Source organism: Adiantum capillus-veneris, chromosome 14 (assembly GCF_014529385.1).
Source record: "Adiantum capillus-veneris isolate H3 chromosome 14, ASM1452938v2, whole genome shotgun sequence".
NCBI classification, from domain to species: Eukaryota; Viridiplantae; Streptophyta; class Polypodiopsida; order Polypodiales; family Pteridaceae; genus Adiantum; species Adiantum capillus-veneris.
In genome coordinates this window covers 145482674-145502291 of record NC_140944.1, presented here as the reverse complement: position 1 = coordinate 145502291, position 19618 = coordinate 145482674, and the positions used below count along the sequence as shown (strand labels likewise).

Genomic DNA, 19618 nt, shown 5'->3' with positions numbered 1-19618 from the left:
CTTCATTTTTAGCATACTGCCCTCTTGCAAAACTTAACGGTCTGATGGATATAAGCTTCCTAAGTAATAGCAAACATTTCTTTGAGTGGCATCTTAATGTATGAAACGTCTAAGAGGATCGTTCCATGGGAAAACAACAACAAACCATGTCCAAACAAGCAAGAACCATTTATCGAAATTTGTGTTTCTACTAGATGAGTAGGTACCCTTGTGAGGGAGTAAACAAGGATAGAGCGAGTCGTGTCCTTTTCAACTTGTATTTTTCATGGGTTGCATTTGCCTATCGCTATTTTTGAATGTTTTTGTACAAACTCGCTATTTGAGCCATTTCAAACCAAAGCAAATGGAGGACATATGCTACTTTCAAAAGACAATTTTACCACGAGCTCTGAATCAAGCATTCTCTTTAGGCCAAGGAGTTGAAGCTCCACTTGCGAGTGAGTGTGGGTGTGATTCTGATTGAGAGTAAGAGAAAAGTCTTGGTACACACAAGATTACTCAAGGATACTTGAGCGGTTTGAGCTTCTCCAAGAAGTGTCCTTTTTGTGTCTAACAGCCACTGTCAACTTGGATATTGAATCGTCCCGTGGACTCTTTACAACGAGAAGTCATGTGCGATATGAAGAAAAACTGCTCAAAAGCCTAACATCCTGTAAAGCAAAATGACCACGCTAACCTACCGAAGCCGTCTATTGCTAAACTCCAAAAGTCAAGATGCTCCTCTATATGTAACACCCAATGCATTACTGTTGACTGGTAACAAGCTAGAGCATTGGAACGTCCCTAAAAACATCTACCACCAAACCATTAGAAGTCTGGCTCCATCATGCTTGGCAATCACTCCTCTAGGCCAGAAACTTCACATTTGTCACCACAATGGCCTAATCTATTTGCATTGACACAATGTTTATCATTAAAATCATGGAATACCTTGTTCCTTTATCTACTGAGGAAGATAAACATAGTGTCTGCTTACCGCATGTCAGCAAATAAGGCAGACAACGAACAAGAATCCCTTTCTAAAAGTGTCCAGCTGAAACATTAATCCAGCACAGGCTACAACTGCAAAATTCCAGCAACTGAAACTCTTCTAGAGACTTCAGCAGCTGCTTACGTATTCAATTATTTGTTTCGAGCACACTATTTCTGAAGGACTTGAAAGCCCAGTAAAGTACCCTAATCATATTATGACTAAGGCTGCAGGCCCGTCTTATCCTCATTATACAGAACCTTTTTCAACTATTCAATTTACCAACTGTTCAAACTAGACTACACTCCACCCTGATAAGCAGCTCAGATTCAGGAAAATCCTTGCCAGATCACAATTGGACCGCAAAAACAATAGTTTCAAAATAAATATTAGCAGTGCAAGATCGGAAATTCTTACATTTCTTCAAACTCAGAACCTGCCCGGTAGAAGAATGGAACCCCAGCTTCACCAGCTATTGCCTGACACATGACAACAATTAAGCATAATGTAGAGTTGAACAAAATAATATAGGACAAGAAAGATGGAAAACAGCCACTCATTAAATCGAAACATCAAGGACACCTTTGCTAATAGCGTCTTTCCTGTTCCAGGTGGGCCGGTCAGCAAAACACCCTGATACAACCAAAAAAGGGGCCTTAAATATTTAAAATTCAGGGTTAGAATATCGTTTTACTTCTGGAAAGAATCAGATTTGTAAAAGACCCCCTCTATCATGACACAGTCACACAAAGACAATGACTTTTGCCAATCTAAAAACCCTTCATAAAGTCAAGTGACATTACGAAGCGGGAACTGACAAAATGGTTGTGATGGTGCATATGAGGGCTACACAAGCCACTATAATGTTCAATGCTATGTCTCCCATGCTCATTGCTACATGACACAAAATGATGCCTCACACATAGAAAAAGAGGCTACTCAGGAGCCTTGACTGGTATCATGAAGCAGGGTGGCTTAAGGCTAATCTCCTTCACAGTTGCAATCACATTTCCTGCTAAATAAATATATTTGCATTTAAAAGTTTCTGATTACCTACTCCACATGGCTGCTAATATGAAATCAATCAGCTGAACCCCTTACAATATGACTTGTATTGAACCAAAAATAAGAGTATTGTCTAACTAATTATTAAATACATCTCGTAATATGGTTTTCAATCCTTTGATCAATACATCCAAGCCAAATCACTGATCAGATAAACAAATCTTCTGGAGCTTATTTTTGTTTACAATCTTGTTTTCACGGTTGAAAAAAATGTCTTATAATGTTCACTCTTTTTCACACACAAAGAGGTAACATACAAGTACCATGAGTAGCAAAACCATACTCAGCCAAATCATACTTAATCAGGGCTCACATCAACATCATAAAAGGCATTTTCCTCAGGTTAGTACAACAATATGCTTTAGCAAAAAAAAACACAATACCAATCCTAGATCATGTTGAAACTAATGCGCATGTCAGCACATTAAGAAACAAGACATTTGGTCCACATACCTTTGGTAACTTGCCACCAAGGCGTGTGAACTTGGCAGGATCTTTGAGATACTCCACAATCTCTTCTAGCTCTTCTTTAGCCTCATCACAACCCTTCACATCTTTGAAAGTTTTTGTATTCTATTGAAACAAAAAAAAAACCTCTTGTTTATTACTAGTGAAAACCTTCGCACTAAAAGGTTACCTAAAACTCAGAAAAAATATCACTAAGTGCACATGCTCCTTTTGTTGACAGTTACAGTAGATCTGACAAGCTACACTCCTCTCAATGAAGAAAAGCAACAATCTGACGGAATTGCATGTAAGAAAAGGAATCAAAGACTCAAAATTTTATGCAGCCTCGCCTATCAATCGTTCAAGTATTCTAAAGGCTTACACAAGTCATTCAGCTAAACAAGATGTGCACCTTCTCTGGAAGAGTCTCCTTGCTATATTCTTTAGGAGCATAAGCAGTGCTGGTGCTGATCCCGGTTGATGGACCCATACCACCCATGCTACTGACATATTTTCTTAAAAAAGCTGCAAACATCACCCTAACACACAACAGAATTAGACCTCAAAAACCAACGAATAGAAGGGGGAATTGTAAAAGACTGCACACAGAGCACACACAAAGCAAAAAAATCAAAGTAGAGCCATACCACATCACACTAAAAAATATCATGAATAAGCATGTGGAAATGAGTTCCTGGATAAATCGCATGGACTTGCTTCCTTTTGCATCAACCTTAAACCAAAAAATCAAATCCGAGTGAGTGAGACATCAATTTAGCATGCTCAGAAACTCTTTTAAAGATCACGTTGCTGATATCTTTAAACAAGGGCATAAGCAAATTTCTGGCTAGATGTACAAACTCCCAATAAACTTCAAATCACATCAAGCACTCAGAACATGCTGTTCCACTCAGCCTATGATATATATTTTTGGGCCTTTTGATACATAACATCACACAAATGATGAGATGAGCCAAATGCAGATACTAAGACCAAAGAAAGAAGCAAGAAAAAAAGAAAACTCTGATTATACACAAAACAGATTAGTACACAAATGACAGGCTTTCTCATTTGGACGTGTCCGCTAACTGCAATATGCTGATCTTTGAATCCTTGCAATAGGACCCTTATCCTAGATATTTTTCACATTGACTAACCATCACGACATGCAGTGGACGCTTGTCTGTCATGCCTGGAGTTGCAAAAGGTTCATCCAGGCCCCCTGCACGCTTCGTCAATTCTTGTAACTGTCCAAAACCATGACAAACACTATCAGAAAAAAACAAACAATCCTCAATACCAGCAAAGCAATCTTTGTATGCTACTACACAGTGTGAGAATGCTGTTATCAAGATGAAGTAAGCAAATATGATACCAGGGCAGGAAGGGTTGAACTTCTTCCATATCGCTCGTCAGGAAGATAATCAGATATGGCATTGGTCAAAACAAGCGCTCGAAGATACTCTGCCACACACTGTGCATCCGTTGAATGATATCTTCCCTCAAACCTTTTAATGACTGCCTCAGGACTGTAAGGAAGACACAAAGACAAACCTCAAGAAAATATCCAATCACAAAAAGTAGAAAAATGTGTGCATTGTGCTGAGCATAAGGTTGACCATGTGCACTAAGAAACAAAGGCAAACAGAGGCAGACTTGTAGGCCAAATTGTGGGAACATTCACCTGTGTGTGGGCACGTGTAATAGACTTGGACACTCCAAGCCAAACATATATTACAACACACGTGAGAAACTGCCAAACTCGAGAAGAGAGAGAGAGAGAGAGAGAGAGAGAGAGAGAGAGAGAGTCGACACGGCACGGCGGAGTTCCGTGCCTAGATGCACTGGCCCCAAAGATTGGCGCCCCTTCTCGGTATTTCTTTATTAATATGCTTTGCAAAGTACAATGTCCAAGGGAGGGTTGTCCTCTCTCTCCCAGTACTCCCAAGTCAAATCTGAGCAGAGGTGAGGCCTTGGGCACACTTGTAAAGGCCCTGGCCTATCCCAAAAGCCCAGCGCCCAACAAGCCCAGCGTAATCTGCAGAAAGCAATACAGTCTGCCATGTCATTAGCGAAAATTTGTACAGCATGCCACGTCAGCACTTCTTGTGCAAGTGGGGGGGTATTGCTTTATTCACATCACTATCCCCGTCGAGATCTTAGAGGAGAATCATAATCATTGTAACTTATTTAGCAATCACATCCAGACAGCGTTGATCTATTCACCCATGTCGATCTACAAAATCTCGTTACTATCACATTCACATCACCCCCAAGGTGACTATGATAAAATGCTACAATTCATCTTTTTGACACATACTCAAAGGATACACACATGAAAGAGCACATGTGACAAACTCATTGTCACAAAGTGTTGACGTGGCTACCGACAACAGAGACTCTAATTTCTGCCAGAAACCCTAAAATTCCTGCAAACCCTAATTTCTGCCAAAAACCCTAATTTGCAGAAACCCTAATTTCTGGAACCCTAACCCTAACTGCTGGCTGAAACCCTAAAAGCAAGCAGCAAATGCCACATGGCAGCAGTGTACGGATCTCCGGATTTTGCGGAGATTAAAAAAACAGCCAGCTAGCGACACAATCATGCTGCTTTTCTCTACGCTGGGCCGAGAGAGAGAGAGAGAGAGAGAGAGAGAGAGAGAGAGAGAGAGAGATTGATTGCTTTAATTTTTACTCTCTTGAGAGAGAGAGAGAGAGAGAGAGAGAGAGAGAGAGAGAGAGAATTTTGCTTTTATTTTTAAGAGCTTTTGGGGCTCTGCTTTTGGGCATCCCTTGTAAAAAAATAAATAAACGGTTTAGGGCTCACTCTGCAGAGCATCTGGACGCAGAGTCTGAAAGTGAAACCCTAACCGCTCTTTGTACATTGACATTGGTTTAATAAATAAAGAAATACCGAAAGGGGCGCCAATCTTTGGGGCCAATATCTCTAGGCATAGAACTCCGCCGGGCCAGTGCAAATCTAATGTGATCTGTGAATTGTTTTGAAGTGGTTATTTGGTGCTGTCACCATTGATTCTTGATTTGGAGTGTCCAAGTCTATTACAGTGGTATCAGAGCACAGCCAATTTCTTTTCTAAGGGAAATCGGATCCCCAATTTTTTTCCGCGGCACCTATGGCTTCACGCAAGGATCAGTCACTCCCTCTGCATCTGGAGATGCGCACAGGGATCACAACGAAGATTTCGATAGAGAGTATGGCCCGCCTCGGCCTACTCAGGCGGAGCGACGAGAGATGGAGCGTTGTCAAATGATCGATGATGCAACAAAGATGATGCTCAATTTTGCGAAGGACCCAAAATTTGCAAAATATATGAGCGAGACTTCTTTTCAGAAAGTGCACGAGCAGTGGCAGAAAACCACTACACCACCCCGGAAACCCGCTCTCAAGAAACCTTCTGCTCACAAGAAATATTCAGAGAAGGAACTAGAAGAGGTGGTTGATGCATGGATTGCTCAGCTTTTTGACGTGCAAAGGAAAGCCAAAAAGCACGGTAAAAAGCACAAGAAAGGCACTGACTTCCCGGGTTATTTGGGTCGTCAGTCAACATTTGACAAAGCAAAGAAACAGAAGAAGCGTGAAGGAGTACCCAGTTCTTCTTCTTCTTCTTCTGACAGTTCTTCTAGCTCTTCAGATTCGAGCGAAGAAGACGGAAAAGATAAAAAGCGAAGCAAGAAACAACGCTTCGGAAAGGGCAAGAAAAAGGCAAAGAAGGCTAAATCTCGCCCAGAGACTCACAGTTCTACTGAGGACTTGTCTACAGACAGCTCAGATTCCGATTACGGTAACTTTTATGCGAACAAGAAGAATTTTTATAAAGCCAACCAGTATGACTTTCTAGAAGATAAAAGCAAGAAAGTCCGAGAGTTTAAGGAAGGTGGACACTCAATCAAATTTGATACTTTTTCAAGATACTCAAATGCTTCGAAGGCTTTGTCTTTTAAACAGCAGTTTGACATCGCTTTCGCGGGAGGACGCTACTCATAGCACTCCAAGATTCGGAGAGCTGCCTCTTACTTTAAGGGGAATGCTCGCACTTGGTGATCCACGCTTCTTTTAAACAAAACTGCGCCAGTTAAATGGCTGAAATTTAAGAAGCTTTTTATTTCTTCTTGGTTGACGCAAGAGTATCAACGAGATATACGAGCTGCTTGGAACCATCTTCGGATCCAAGAAAGATACAATAAATGCTTATTGTGAGAGATTCTGGAGCTCTTTTCTACCCGCCTCTTCATTCAAGAAGGTCTCGTTCAGAGAACAGATTGAGCGGTTTACCTTGGGTCTACCTACAGAGATCCGAGGTCACTGCTTGGAACAGAAGTCAGCTTCTATTCAGTAGTTGATGAGTCATGCGAAGCGGGGCTTTGCCATTCACTCTGGCAGTGTGACCTACCCCATAGATGAGGCCATGACACAACAAGCCGAACAGACTTCTAGGAATGAAAGTAGAAAGAAAAAGACAACCCAGAGAAAAAGGATGCACGACCCAAGCTTACTCCTTAGGAGAGAGCTCGCTTCATTAGAGAGGGGAAGTGCTTTGGATGCGGGGAACATGGATCTATCTCCGCGAAGTGCCATAAAAAAGCACAGAAAGAACAGAATGATAAAGATGACGACAGGCTTGAGAGTTCGAGAGCAGCTGAGGAACGTGGCAGAAAAGGCAGGTAGAAAAGCAGAACTGGTACCACATGGTGTGGGACCTGCACCGAATCAAATGAATGAAAGTACAAACTTTGCCACTTTTGAGGCAAAGTGAAGGATCGGGAAGCTCTTTTGAAGGAGTCAAGGCCAGCTTCTTTTCACTTGGAATTGGCGGCTCGATTTGGAATTACACCCGACAGACTGACGCCACAGGCGGAGGTAGTTCGACTGGCACCCGGACAGGATGTTGCCATTACACCGAGCATTGGCAAACTTCGTTTGCAATGACAGGGGTGTTCAGGGCACGCGAGTGACATTCTACTTAGAATCCCTTGGTACCACAAGAACTACGCCGTGGTTGACTACCGGGCCGAGAAAGCGACTTTCATAAATGAAGGGCTCACAGATTGTACTTGATAAACTTCAGTTTCTTTACTCATTCTTTTGGGAGAGAACTGAACGATGGATAAAGGTTGAATATGTGTTGACCGGAACAAAATAATGCCTAGATTTTTTTCTTCAAACTCATGCCGATTGCTTTTAAGAGGGCCTGAAGATCGGACCATTGATCTGATACCTGGAAGCCCGCCACCGAACCGGCCACCTTACCGTGTGAGCCGAGTACAAAATGAAAAAATTATGAACGAAGTGAAAGACCTCTTGAAAAAGGGTCTTGTCCAGACTAGTACTTCACCGAATTGCTCTCCACTGTTGTTGGATTTGAAGAAAGAGGGATCTTGGAGAATGTGCATCGATTATAGAGCTCTCAACAAAATCACCATCAAGAACAGATTTTCGATTCCCAGGTTACAGGGATCCTCGTGCTTTAGCAGGATTGATCTAAAGAGTGGATATCATCAGATCCCAATCGCGCAGGGAGACGTCTACAAGACAGCCTTTCGGACTATTTTTTGGGTTATTTGAGTTTTTGGTGATGCATGTTGGCTTAACCAATGCTCCCGCAACATTTAACCGGATGATGGACAGGATTTTTCGAGAATATAGGCTATTTGTTGGCACTTTCTGTGATGATATCATTGTTTTCTCCAACAATGAGGCAGAACACAGAGATCATCTGCTTCAGAGATATAATTTTTGGGACACTTTGTCTCAGCAGCAGGAGTGCAAATGGATCCCGCCAAGCTACAGACTATACATGATTGGCCCGATTTGAAGAATGTCAATGAAGTTAGTATTGTTCGTACTGCAGGCGGTTCATACGAAAGTTTGCAGAGGTTGCTTCCCCTTTGCATATCTTGACACAGAAAGGAGTCCCTTTCTCGTGGGGATCAGCAGAGGTGACTGCCTTTCAGACATTGAAAGAGAAATTGACTACGGGTCTAGTTTTGACTTTGCCGGACTTGCAGAAGTCATTTGAAGTATATTGTGATGCTTGTGGTCGTAGTCTGGGTGCGGTCTTAATGCAAAAAGGCCATGTCATTGCTTACGAGAGCCGATTGTTCTCTAGGCCGGAGATGACAGCACAGATTTATAGGAAAGAGCTTTTGGCGGTTATCCATGCTCTTACTCAGTGGCGGCATTACCTACTCGGAGCGGATTTTATTGTCTTTACAGACCATCAGAGTTTGCGCTACTTCTTGTCACAGAAGCAGCTTTCGGCAAAGCAGATGCGGTGGGCGAACATCTTGTCACAGTTTCACTTCCAGATTGTCCATGTGCAGGGACAGAAGAATGTGGTGGCAAATGCTTTATCTCGAAAGACGTTGGTTCTGGCTATTTCCGCGATACATCATAGGAGCTTTGAGGATATGGTCGACCAATATGCCACAGATACAGATTTTGCAGATATTTACACACGGATACGGGGCCGGGAGACAGTAAGCAGGATACTCCATTTGGGAAGGCTACTTGATGAGAAAAACTATGTTGTGCATTACACAACAGTTGAGGGAAAAGGTTATGAACTGAATGCCACTGTCCAGTTTTACGGGTCACCGCGGCATTGCTACCACCATGAAAGGGGTAGAGAGATACTTTTTTTGGCCAAGATTCAAAAAGGATGTGGAAGAGTTTGTGCGCAGTTGCTTACTATGCCAGAAGGTCAAGTTTGACAGGCATAAGGCACAGGGATTGTTACAGCCTTTACCCATACCCACCCACCCCTGGGAAAGTAATGCAATGGATTTTATTTTTGATCTCCCGAGAACACAGAATGGTCACGATGATTTTTCGATAACATGGCATGTCTGAGACGATTGTCTCCGACAGAGACCCCAGATTTATGAGTTTGTTTTGGAAGGCAATTTGACAGAACATTGGCACGCAGTTGCAGTCTCGTCATCGTTCCACTTGCAGACTGACGAGCAATTTGAGATTGCCAATTCAGTGGTTTTAGATTTATTTAAGTCTTGTATCTCGGATCAGAAGACTCAATGAGAAAATTACTTACCTTTGATGGAATTTGCCTACAATAACACGATACACTCTTCGACGGGGAAGACGCCATTTGAGATTGTTGAAAGTGCTGCGAAGGTTCCATCCTTCCTGAGCACGAAAGATAAGATTTTTTGAAGCGGATGAATATACGCAAGACTTGGATACGACTTTTGCCAAGGTTCGCGAGACTTTGCAGAAGTCTCAAGAACAGCAGAAAAAAGGCAGCGGATCACCATCGTCACGACTTGAAATTGAAGGAGGATGATTGGGTGCTCTTACGTTTTGAGAAGGCACGCCTAAGAAAGAAAAAGAGAAAGGAGAGGCTTTTTCCAAAGCTTAGTATGCGATACTATGGACCTTTCCAGATCACTAAAAAGATAAATGATGTCTCCTTCCGATTGAAACTGCCAGATACCTGGAGGATTCACAATGCATTCCATGTAAGTCTCTTGAAACCTGTTAAGGGTGATGTGCCTGATGATGGGGAGCCTGATGAGCAACCCGAAGTGGAAGAAAGCGAGGAGATCCTTGTTCCTGAACAGATTTTGGCACATAAGGATACGAAGACTAAAGGTAAAGTCTGAAGGCGGTTCTTTGGTTAAGTTCAAGAACTATCCTGCATTAAATGCGAAGTGGGTGGTGGAGGAGGACCTAGCAGATACTCCTCAGATTGTGAAACTTTACCTCGATGCTTTTGGTTTAGCATAGTCTATTCCAAATGAAACCCAGAATTCAGCTTGGCCGGAGATCTGGTGCAGTGGGATGCACAAGAGGGGAGTCACTCCGCTCCTTTGTCAACAAGATGCCTTGATTTTGATACTAAAGTCGTTGATGTCTCTTTGAGCTTCAGGGATATTGAGAGCTCACAGTATTCTGCGATGACTTTATGAAATGAAATTCCTGATTATGATACTGATTTGTTCTTGACTTCTTTTAAATGCAGGAACTGATAGACGAAATGACTGCAACATTTTGGTCTGATTGATCTTGAATACACATGGTTGCAATAGGGGTTAGTCAATCGGACATCGATGAGGTCCCGATTGGACCTAGATGTGATTGCTAGCTACATTGCCGATAAATCATGGTCTAAGATCCGAATGAATGTTGAATGTCCTGTGATGTCCTGTGATGTCTAGTGATGTCCTGTGATGTCCTGTGATGTGACTGTCGATTGGTACATGTGCTAGATGTGTGTTCCTAGTACGTAGGTACTAACAGTCAGTGTCTGCTAAGACGGTTTATGGCTTCTGTCGGTTTTGCAGGCATAATCGCGGTCAATTACAATGCTTTCAAGAGGGGGGTATGTCACAAAGTGATGACGTGGCTACTGACAGAAGAGACTCTAATTTCTGCCAGAAACCCTAAAATTCCTACAAACCCTAATTTCTGCCAGAAATCCTGAATTGCAAAAACCCTAATTTTTGGAAACCCTAACCCTAACTGCTAGTGGCTGGAAATCCTAAAAGCAAGCGGCAAATGCCATGTGGCAGCAGTGTACGGATTTCCGGAATTTGCGGAGATTAAAAAAACAGCCAGCTAGCGATGCAATCATGCTGCTTTTCTCTACGTTGGGCCGAGAGAGAGAGAGAGAGAGAGAGAGAGAGAGAGAGAGAGAGAGAGAGAGAGAGAGAGAGAGAGAGAGAGAGAGAGAATTTTGCTTTTATTTTTAAAAGCTTTTGGGGCCCTACTTTTGGGCATCCCTTGTAAACAAATAAATAAATGGTTTAGGGCTCACTCTGCACAGCATCTGGACGCAGAGTCTGAGAGTGAAACCCTAAACGCTCTTTGTACTTTGACATTGATTTAATAAATAAAGAAATACTGAAAGGGGCGCCAGTCTTTGGGGCCAGTGCAAATCTATTGTGGTCTGTGAATTGTTTTGAAGTGGTTATTTGGTGTTGTCACGATTGATTCTTGACTTGGAGTGTCCAAGTCTGTTACACTCATATGCTGAAAATTCTTGAAACCATTCCTAACACAAAACCATGAACATACCCATTCCATGTAAAGTGAGTGAAAAAAATCGTGTCTTCCTCAAAGACTGTGCATGCAATGTAGATGAACCAATAGACGGAGTGACAACCCCTTCATCAAACACATGCAAACAATAAGACCGAATCTTTCGCTTATGAACTAGAGCAATCAACTGTGACAAAATACAATGGAAATGCCCACGCTTGGTGCTCATACTTTCATGTGCTCTTTCTACAACTGTGTCATGCCAAGGAAGAGACATGGAATGTGACTTCCTTACATACATACTTTTCAGCTTTTCATGAAAAATCCGCATACATTCGTGCTCATCCATGAGAGAAACGTGCTCAACATACAATATGTCATGCCTAGGAAAAGGGATCGATGCTGACTAAAATACAGGAAACGATCACGAAAGAAACATTCGAACAATGCGTGCGTATCAATCATGCGAACACATAATACTTCCTGTAATGGTTCTTTGGACTTAAGCTCGAGAGCCAAGATCGCTTCTTCCCGAATGATCAAATCGTCCAGTGGGGATTCTTTGGACCTTGACTCGAAAGCCAAGATCGGTTCTTCGTGATTGATCGAATCTACAGCGAAGTTAGCTTCGCTAGAAAAAGCATCCACTAACACATCATCCTTGTGAACAATCACATCATCTTCATGCAACTCATCATGCTCGTGAGAAATCACATCTTGATCAGGCAAATCATCATGCTCGTGAGAAATCACATCTTGATCATGCAAATCATCATGCTCGTGAGAAATCACATCTTGATCATGCAAATCATCCTGCTTGTCATTGGCATCCAAATCATCATGCTCATCTTTGTCATGCAAATCATTGTCATTCAATTCATCATGCTTGTCAGTCAAATCATCATGTTGTTCACAATCATGCAAATCCTGTGTGTCATGCTTTGGAGAAGAAGAGACTGAGAGTCTCCTTTTCCTGATTCTCTTGCTTCTGTGCTTGAACTTGAGACAAGAGTCGCAAGAACTCTTGCATTCTTGCTTTGTTCTCGCGATAAAATTATGCTTCTCTTTCTTTGGTCTCGCAATCAAATTTTGCTTCTCTTGCTTTGGTCTCTCGATCAAATTCCGCTTCTCTTGCTTTGGCTTCCAAGCGTGCTTGCTCGCTCTCACACGCTATGGCTGCCATTCTTTCTTGGTATCTGCGCTCTATGGCTGCTATGCGCTCTATGGCTGCTATTCTTTCTTCGCTTTCTAACTTCCTGTCCATCATCCTCTTGTCAAAAGCCTCCATAGAAGTTAGTGCAATCCTTGTCGTAGATGGGGAAGGGTCGGAAAAACCTCCTGGTGGGGAAAATTCTTCTTCGCCTCTCTCATGCTCATCACCTCCAAGCGAAGTATCCATTCCGCTTCGAGTGATGACCATTCTGCAATCGTGGGTTCTTGTGGGTTCTTGGGGTCTTGGGTTCTTAAGTCCACGAGGAACTTGGGATCTTGAGGGTCTTGGGTTCTTAGGTTCTTGAGGGTCTTGAGATTCTCTTTCGCTTGCAAATCGCGTTTGAGAAAGATCTTCTCTTCACCCGAGTTCTACTCTTTTCCGCGGGCGCACCCCTTGGCGGCCTTGCGCTCACACCAAGGTTTCTTTTTCCCACCTCACGTCGATTGGCCGGCCGCTAAGTGCACGGTCCGATCTCAATGAGTGGCAGGAGACACAAGGGGAGGCTGGACAAGCCCTTCTTTCCTAGGATTCCTGTCACTCTTCAACAAAACACGATTAGGAATCGACACGCCCAAGCAAACTTGGGTTCGTGCGACCTCAACAAGCAAAAAAAAAATTGTGATTCTTGTGGTTCTTTCCTTGAGTGATACAGAACACTGTCAAAGCTCTGATACCAATGTTAGGTGCAGCGGAAGGATTGTTTGCACTTTGCTCAAGATGAGTGCTCCAAACTGTGATCAAGGCCCCTTTTGTTCTTATGGAAGGGAGAGCCTTCCGTTCTTAATGGGAGAATGCTATGATCACAAACAAAGTGAATGGACACTGTGCGTGCAAGTGTATGAGACTGAGAGAAAGAGAGAGAAGAGAGATACGACACCACAGACGTTGTAAAACCCTCCTCCGAAGGCCCCACTCTCGTCGGCGAGAGTGGTCTACTTATTGATTGCACAAAGTGGTACAATGGATGACGACGACGGTGATGCCGACGAAGACTTTAGGGCTGAAATCTGTGGTCTTCTATCTGCTGAATTTCGGAACTGTTTCGGTGGCTGAAAATGACTGTTTTGGCTGCGTTTTTATGGGCTGAAAATGGGGGTCTTCTGCAACCAACTAGGGCTGAATCTGCTCATGTCCAATAGGTCTGAAAACACTGACTATCTGATGCGGTAAGGGCTGAAAACCAAAAACGCTGATGGCTGTGGTAGCGTTAGTAAAATGCTGAGGTCCTGCTGCAGATTGGGCTGAAAGTAGAAAACGCTAGGTCTCTTCTGTAGCATTAGTAAAACGCTAGGGCTGGTTCTATCTGTGGCGATGAAGCCAATCTGGAAAACCCCAGGGGTGGAAAGTGTCTGGCGATGAAGGGGGATCTGAAAACGCTAGGCTTGGGAAGGGAGGTCACCAAGGCTCGCGGATGCTGAGGGTACTGTGGGTTCTTGCTGAGAAGATGCCTGTTGAGCATGTGCTCCTACTGCCTCTTCTGCCATTTAGTGCTAACTTGGGTTTGCTTATATACTTAGCAAAATTGCCCTACCTACTTTTGTTGGGAAGTCACTTAAAAATAATAAGTGAAAAATGTCAAAAATAGGGAAAATAGGCTAAATGCACTTGAAAATTCCCCTGACTGAATCTGATGGAAAAGAACAGACTGGACAGACTTTTAGCACTTTAATAACAACTGAACTGAAAGAAAGAGACGACACAAGACACGGAGTGGCGGAATTCCACCCCAAAGAGTATTGGCCCCAAACCTTGGCGCCCCTTTCGGTATTTCTTTATATTGCATCAACACAGTACAAGCCAGTACTCCAGACTCTACATCTTGAACCTTCTCCAAGAAGCGTGCCAGAGAATGAGACCTAACTTCATATTTAAAGACCCTTGGCCTGAAAGGCAGTTACAGTGAAAAGCCTTCAAAACTCAAAAGCTTCTCGTCCAAAAAGCAATGCCAAAAGCTGCAAGCGTAATTTACAAAAATCCGTACGGCCTACCACGTCATCAGCCAACGCAAAATGCAGAAATCTGTATAGCCTGCCACGTCATCATGCCAACGCAATTTTCAAAAATCTGCCACGTCATCAGTTTTTGCGTGCATGCGGGTCTTGCTTTATTTTAATCCTTTATATCACTTGGGGCCCCATCGGACAGGGTCCCGATAAGTTGGTAGGACTTCTTTTTCTCTTACTTGTTCTTCTTAGGGTTTAGGCCCCTCGGCCCGCATCTGCAAGTTGGCTCCATTCTTTACGATTTGGCACATCAGTAGTTTGTGACATAAAGTGCGTGGAAAGTCAATGTTTACTTGGGATTTTGTCCGTGGAGACTTCTACTGTGGTTATGTTACCGAAATCGGGTTAGAATAAAGGAATTTCAGCCCGATAAAAGTAGGACAGCTTGTAAAAGTTTACAGGTTTTTCTCAAGTATAATAAGAATAAAGAAATACCGAAAGGGGCGTCAGTCTTTGGGGCCAACAGGGTCTCTACTTGGTAGCGCTCTAGCTGCCAGGCCGTGGTTTGTCTTGAAGTGTTGAATTCCAGTCACAGGCTTATTCGTGAAGTTCCTCTCTGTCCTAAAGTCTAAAGTAAAGTTTCGGGTGAAAGCTAAAGCCTACCGCCCTGCGGGCCGGTTTCATGTGCACATCTAAATATCCTAATTTCAATAAATAGAAATTACTCAAAAAATAAGAAAATAGTCCATTTAGCAACATCATGCGTGATTGACTCTTCACCTAGTGACTCTTAACAGTTTTTATTCTGCACTCTAGCCTCTATGTATCTTTTTGTAGCCACTTGTAGCACTTTGGTTGGCCTTTTAAGTGTTAGATTTACACCACTCTCCTGCTTCACACAGGTCTAGGGCACTCCCTTGTACGGCTAGTGTCTCCGGGCTGGCCACCCATAGTCGAGGTTGTACCTTGTCCGACTCCTCGAGTTTGGGGCCGGCAACCCACTTGAGTTGGACGCCCACCATGGGACACTCACACATTTTATGTTGGGTCGTGGGGCATCCATCTGCACTGCTCGACCTCCTCTTGGGCACTTATATATATGAGGCCAAGGGGGTACCCACTACACACATTGACATTGTACTAGTCCTATGTTCTGGTAGTCATGGGGGGCTGATCGCCCCCTCTTCCCCATCTGCAGCGTTTTGTGTTCTACTGTCTCTTTCTCTCGCTCTCCTCTCTCATGCGCACTTTCACATGGTATCAACAGCGAGCTTTTTCATGGACTTGAGACCAGGCGCATCATCATCTACATCACGTTCTTCTCCCAGGAGTCAAAATAGCCAATGTTCACAGCATGAAGGGGTGGTGCCATCTTCTGCACGACATCCACCACGCGGGCATGCTCAGACATCTGCGTTTTTGCTTCTTCCACTGGCGATCAATTCATTTACAGCCAATGCTGGCATCTATAGGCCTTTTCGTCGCAGAAAACCCCTCCCTCCACCTGCGTTTTTGCTACCCCTAGCGTTTTTGGGGAGCTGCGTTTTCTGGGCACCTGCGTTATTTTGGTGGAGCTGTCCAACAAGAAAACAACAGCGTTTTCAGCAAGTGCACGGTAGGAACATCAGCACGTTTGCACCAAAAGCAGAGGAAGACACTGCATTTGCAGATGAGGGGGAGCGTTGGGCTTCCCACCCACTTGGTCTTGCCTACGCCTAACCGGCCCAGCATCCGGTGCTTTGCCGATGACATTCCTCTTTGTTTCCATCAAATTATAGCCATTAACCACTGCTGTTTTCTCTGTTTTCAGCCTATCAGAGGTTATGACATTGATTCCCCACCCTCCCCAATCCCTCTGCATTGCTCCGGACCTTGCCGAGCACGCTGAAAATCGCTGGACAGCAGCGTTTCCATCACCTCGCAGTTGCGTTTTTGGGTGGACAGCAGCCACATGGTTTGTGTTTTTCACAAAGGATGAGGTTACCTCCTACCAGAACACCATCCGATGGTGGTCCATGCGATCTCTCAATGATTGCTGCAGTACACGTTATCTTTGACATCGGCTTGATCATCTACAGGCGTACGATCCTTGGAAGATCCATTCATTCCAGCCATCATTCAGCGGTTGCGCACTCCAAAGGGGGTGGTGACTTGTGGTTTGCTATGGACACACCAATGCACTCATCAGAGGAGCTCACATGAGATATGGCCATGCTCATGGCATATGGGATTCCGACATTCCCAAAGAGAACACCACCATCTTGGGTGACAACACTTACCACTTGACCTCGATGCGTCAGATCGCTTGCTTACACAGGAGCATATACATGGACTTAGGGAGAGGATCTTAGATCTCTTCTTGGACAGGATCATTGCTTGGATCTACAGACCGGAGTGGGACTTCAGTGCTTTGGACTCTCTTGGAGAGTTTACCCGCGAGATACGGGAGATCGGGCATCGTTACTCGACTACATCTGAAGTCACCCGAAGCTTGGCTTGGATGGTACTGCAGTTGCTCTTCTATACTCCTGATCATTTTGATTGCTACCTTCAAAGTTGCATACACTCACCCTCGGTAACCTTACAACAGACTTATCCCCCGACCTGGGCAGTAGGACACTCCCAGGTCATTCACATTGAGAGCCACACCGAGATGCGGTTTGGTGGCGTTGTTGTAACAGACTTGGACACTCCAAGTCAAGAACCTACTGCGACAGTACAAATAACCACTTCAAGGCAATTCACAGTTCACAATTGATTCGACACTGGCACGCCGGAGTTCCGTGCCTAGAGATATTGGCCCCAAAGTCTGGCGTCCCTTTTGGTATTTCTTTTTATATTAATTTGTGTTCAAAGTACAAGAGTACGGGCAAGCGCTCACACTCATAGACTCTGCGTACAGACGCTCTGAGTTGTGAGTGGCCTACCCACTTATTTAAAGTGTCACGTGACACATCCAACCCTACGTCTCCGTGAACAAGCTACAGCATAGCAAGGGTTCAATCCGTCCAATCAGTCTAGATTTAGAAGTGATCTGGCACTTTTGTGAGTCTATTCGTAGACCGTGCATGCCCAGTCACTTAGTGTAGATGCATATCCTCTGGTTGCACACAGCATGATCATCAGAATCCATCATATACTTCAAGAGAATTTTCCAATGCATTTAGCCTATTTTACCTATTTTTGACATTTTTCACTTATTATTTTAAGTGACTTTTGTTGGAAAGTAGGTAGGGCAAATTGAGTAAGTTTGTATATAAGCAAACCTAGACTATCACTAATTGGCAGAAGAGGCAACAGGAGCCAAGCTCAGCAGGAAACTTCTCAACAAGAACTTGGTGGACTTTTCCTCCAAGCAAGAAGCAAGAACCTCCCCTAGCGTTTTCACCTTCAGCATCTCCGCGAGGACTTTCCCAAGCCTGGCGATTTTGCATCAACATCATCGCCTCAGTACCCCCTTGGCCTAGCATTTTGCATCAGCAAGGATCGCCATAAGAATCAGCCAGCAAGCAGCGTTTTTGGGAAACCTAGCCACCTAGCGTTTTTGACCTGCGTCAGCCTAGCGTTTTCGACCTTTATAACCTCAGCCTACAACGAATTCAGCAGTAGAAAAGACCAGCAAGATTCAGCCTAAAGAAGCAGCAGATTCAGCCCGGAAAGACCATCAGTTTCAGCCTAAAGAAACCTCAGTTTTCAGCCCTAAACCTGCAGATTTTCAGCGTCAAAACCCACAAAAAACAGCCCCCAAATCATCGTTTTTGGACTAGTCGCAGATTTCAGCCCATAGCGTTTTTGGACAGTAGAACAAAGATTGCAGATTTCAGCCCTTAGGTCGGTCTCCTCGTTTTCCTCCACTTCGGGTTGCTCGTGGAGCTCCCCATCTTCAGGCACATCACCTTTAAAAGGTTTCAAGAGACTCACATGAAATGCATTGTGAATCCTCCAAGTGTCAGGCAGTTTCAACCAAAAGGAGACATCATTGATCTTTTCAGAGATCTTGAAAGGTCCGTAGTATCGCATACTAAGCTTTGGAAAAAGCCTCTCCTTTCACTTTTTCTTTATCAGGCGTGCCTTCTCAAAACGTAAGAGCACCCAATCATCCTCCTTTAGTTTCAAATCTCGACAATGGCGATCCGCTGCCTTTTTCTGTCTTTCCTGAGATTTTGCCAAAGCCTCATGGACCTTGGCAAAAGCCGTGTCTAAGTCGCATGTGTATTCATCCGCTTCAAAACCTTATCTTTCGTGCGGAAAAGGAAACCTATTCTTGATGGTATTCTTATTCAACGCACGATAATCAATACACATGCGCCATGAGCCATCCTTCTTCTACACATAGGAGCACTGGGGAGCAAAAGGGTGAAGAACTAGGCTGAATCAGCCCCTTCTCTAATAACTCCTCAACCTGGCCCATAATCTCTTTCTGCTGCGCCGCACTAACCCTGTAGGGAAGTCTATTTGGTGGGCTACACCCTGGCACCAAATCTATCCGATGGTCCTCAGGTCTCTCTGGCGACAATTGCGACGGTAATGAATCAGAAAAACAATCACTAAACTTTTGCAAAAATACTGACCTTTCTTTATCTAACAAAGATAAATTTAACTGACCACTATCTGAGACATTACATGCAAAAATCAAGTACACAGAAACATGATTCTTTATTACAGAAGTGATAGCAGAAGCAGATACAATAGGGACTGACTCTCCTTTAAGCTTTACATCCAAGATGTGAGTTTTGCCCCTATGCTGTACAGTGATCTTTTTGTTGATCCAAGGTGTTGGAACCTGAGGCTATGGGGGATGCAGCCTAAGGGCCATGGTGTGGTGCTGAGCACAGCAGAAGGCGAGAGAGAGAGAGAGAGAGAGAGAGAGAGAGAGAGCAAAGATTCGACACAAAAATAACGCTATGCTTTTAGTATTAAGCCTTGAGATACATATATAGGTTTGGACCTTCCATGCAATT

At 43.8% G+C, this 19618-nt stretch overlaps 1 protein-coding gene across 1 annotated transcript in view; it reads right to left on the bottom strand.

Moving 5' to 3' along the window:
* LOC147443303 (ATP-dependent zinc metalloprotease FTSH 9, chloroplastic/mitochondrial-like) overlaps positions 1 to 19618 on the bottom strand; it is a 96985-nt gene that overhangs the window by 36709 nt on the left and 40658 nt on the right. The window contains exons 2-8 of the mRNA XM_086529198.1: positions 3858 to 4011; positions 3640 to 3729; positions 3130 to 3215; positions 2895 to 3021; positions 2489 to 2608; positions 1553 to 1603; positions 1388 to 1449 (exon numbers count right to left, since the gene is read on the bottom strand). Coding sequence (XP_086385324.1) covers positions 1388 to 1449; positions 1553 to 1603; positions 2489 to 2608; positions 2895 to 3021; positions 3130 to 3215; positions 3640 to 3729; positions 3858 to 4011 — 690 coding nt within the window. The remainder of the gene's footprint in view (positions 1 to 1387; positions 1450 to 1552; positions 1604 to 2488; positions 2609 to 2894; positions 3022 to 3129; positions 3216 to 3639; positions 3730 to 3857; positions 4012 to 19618) is intronic.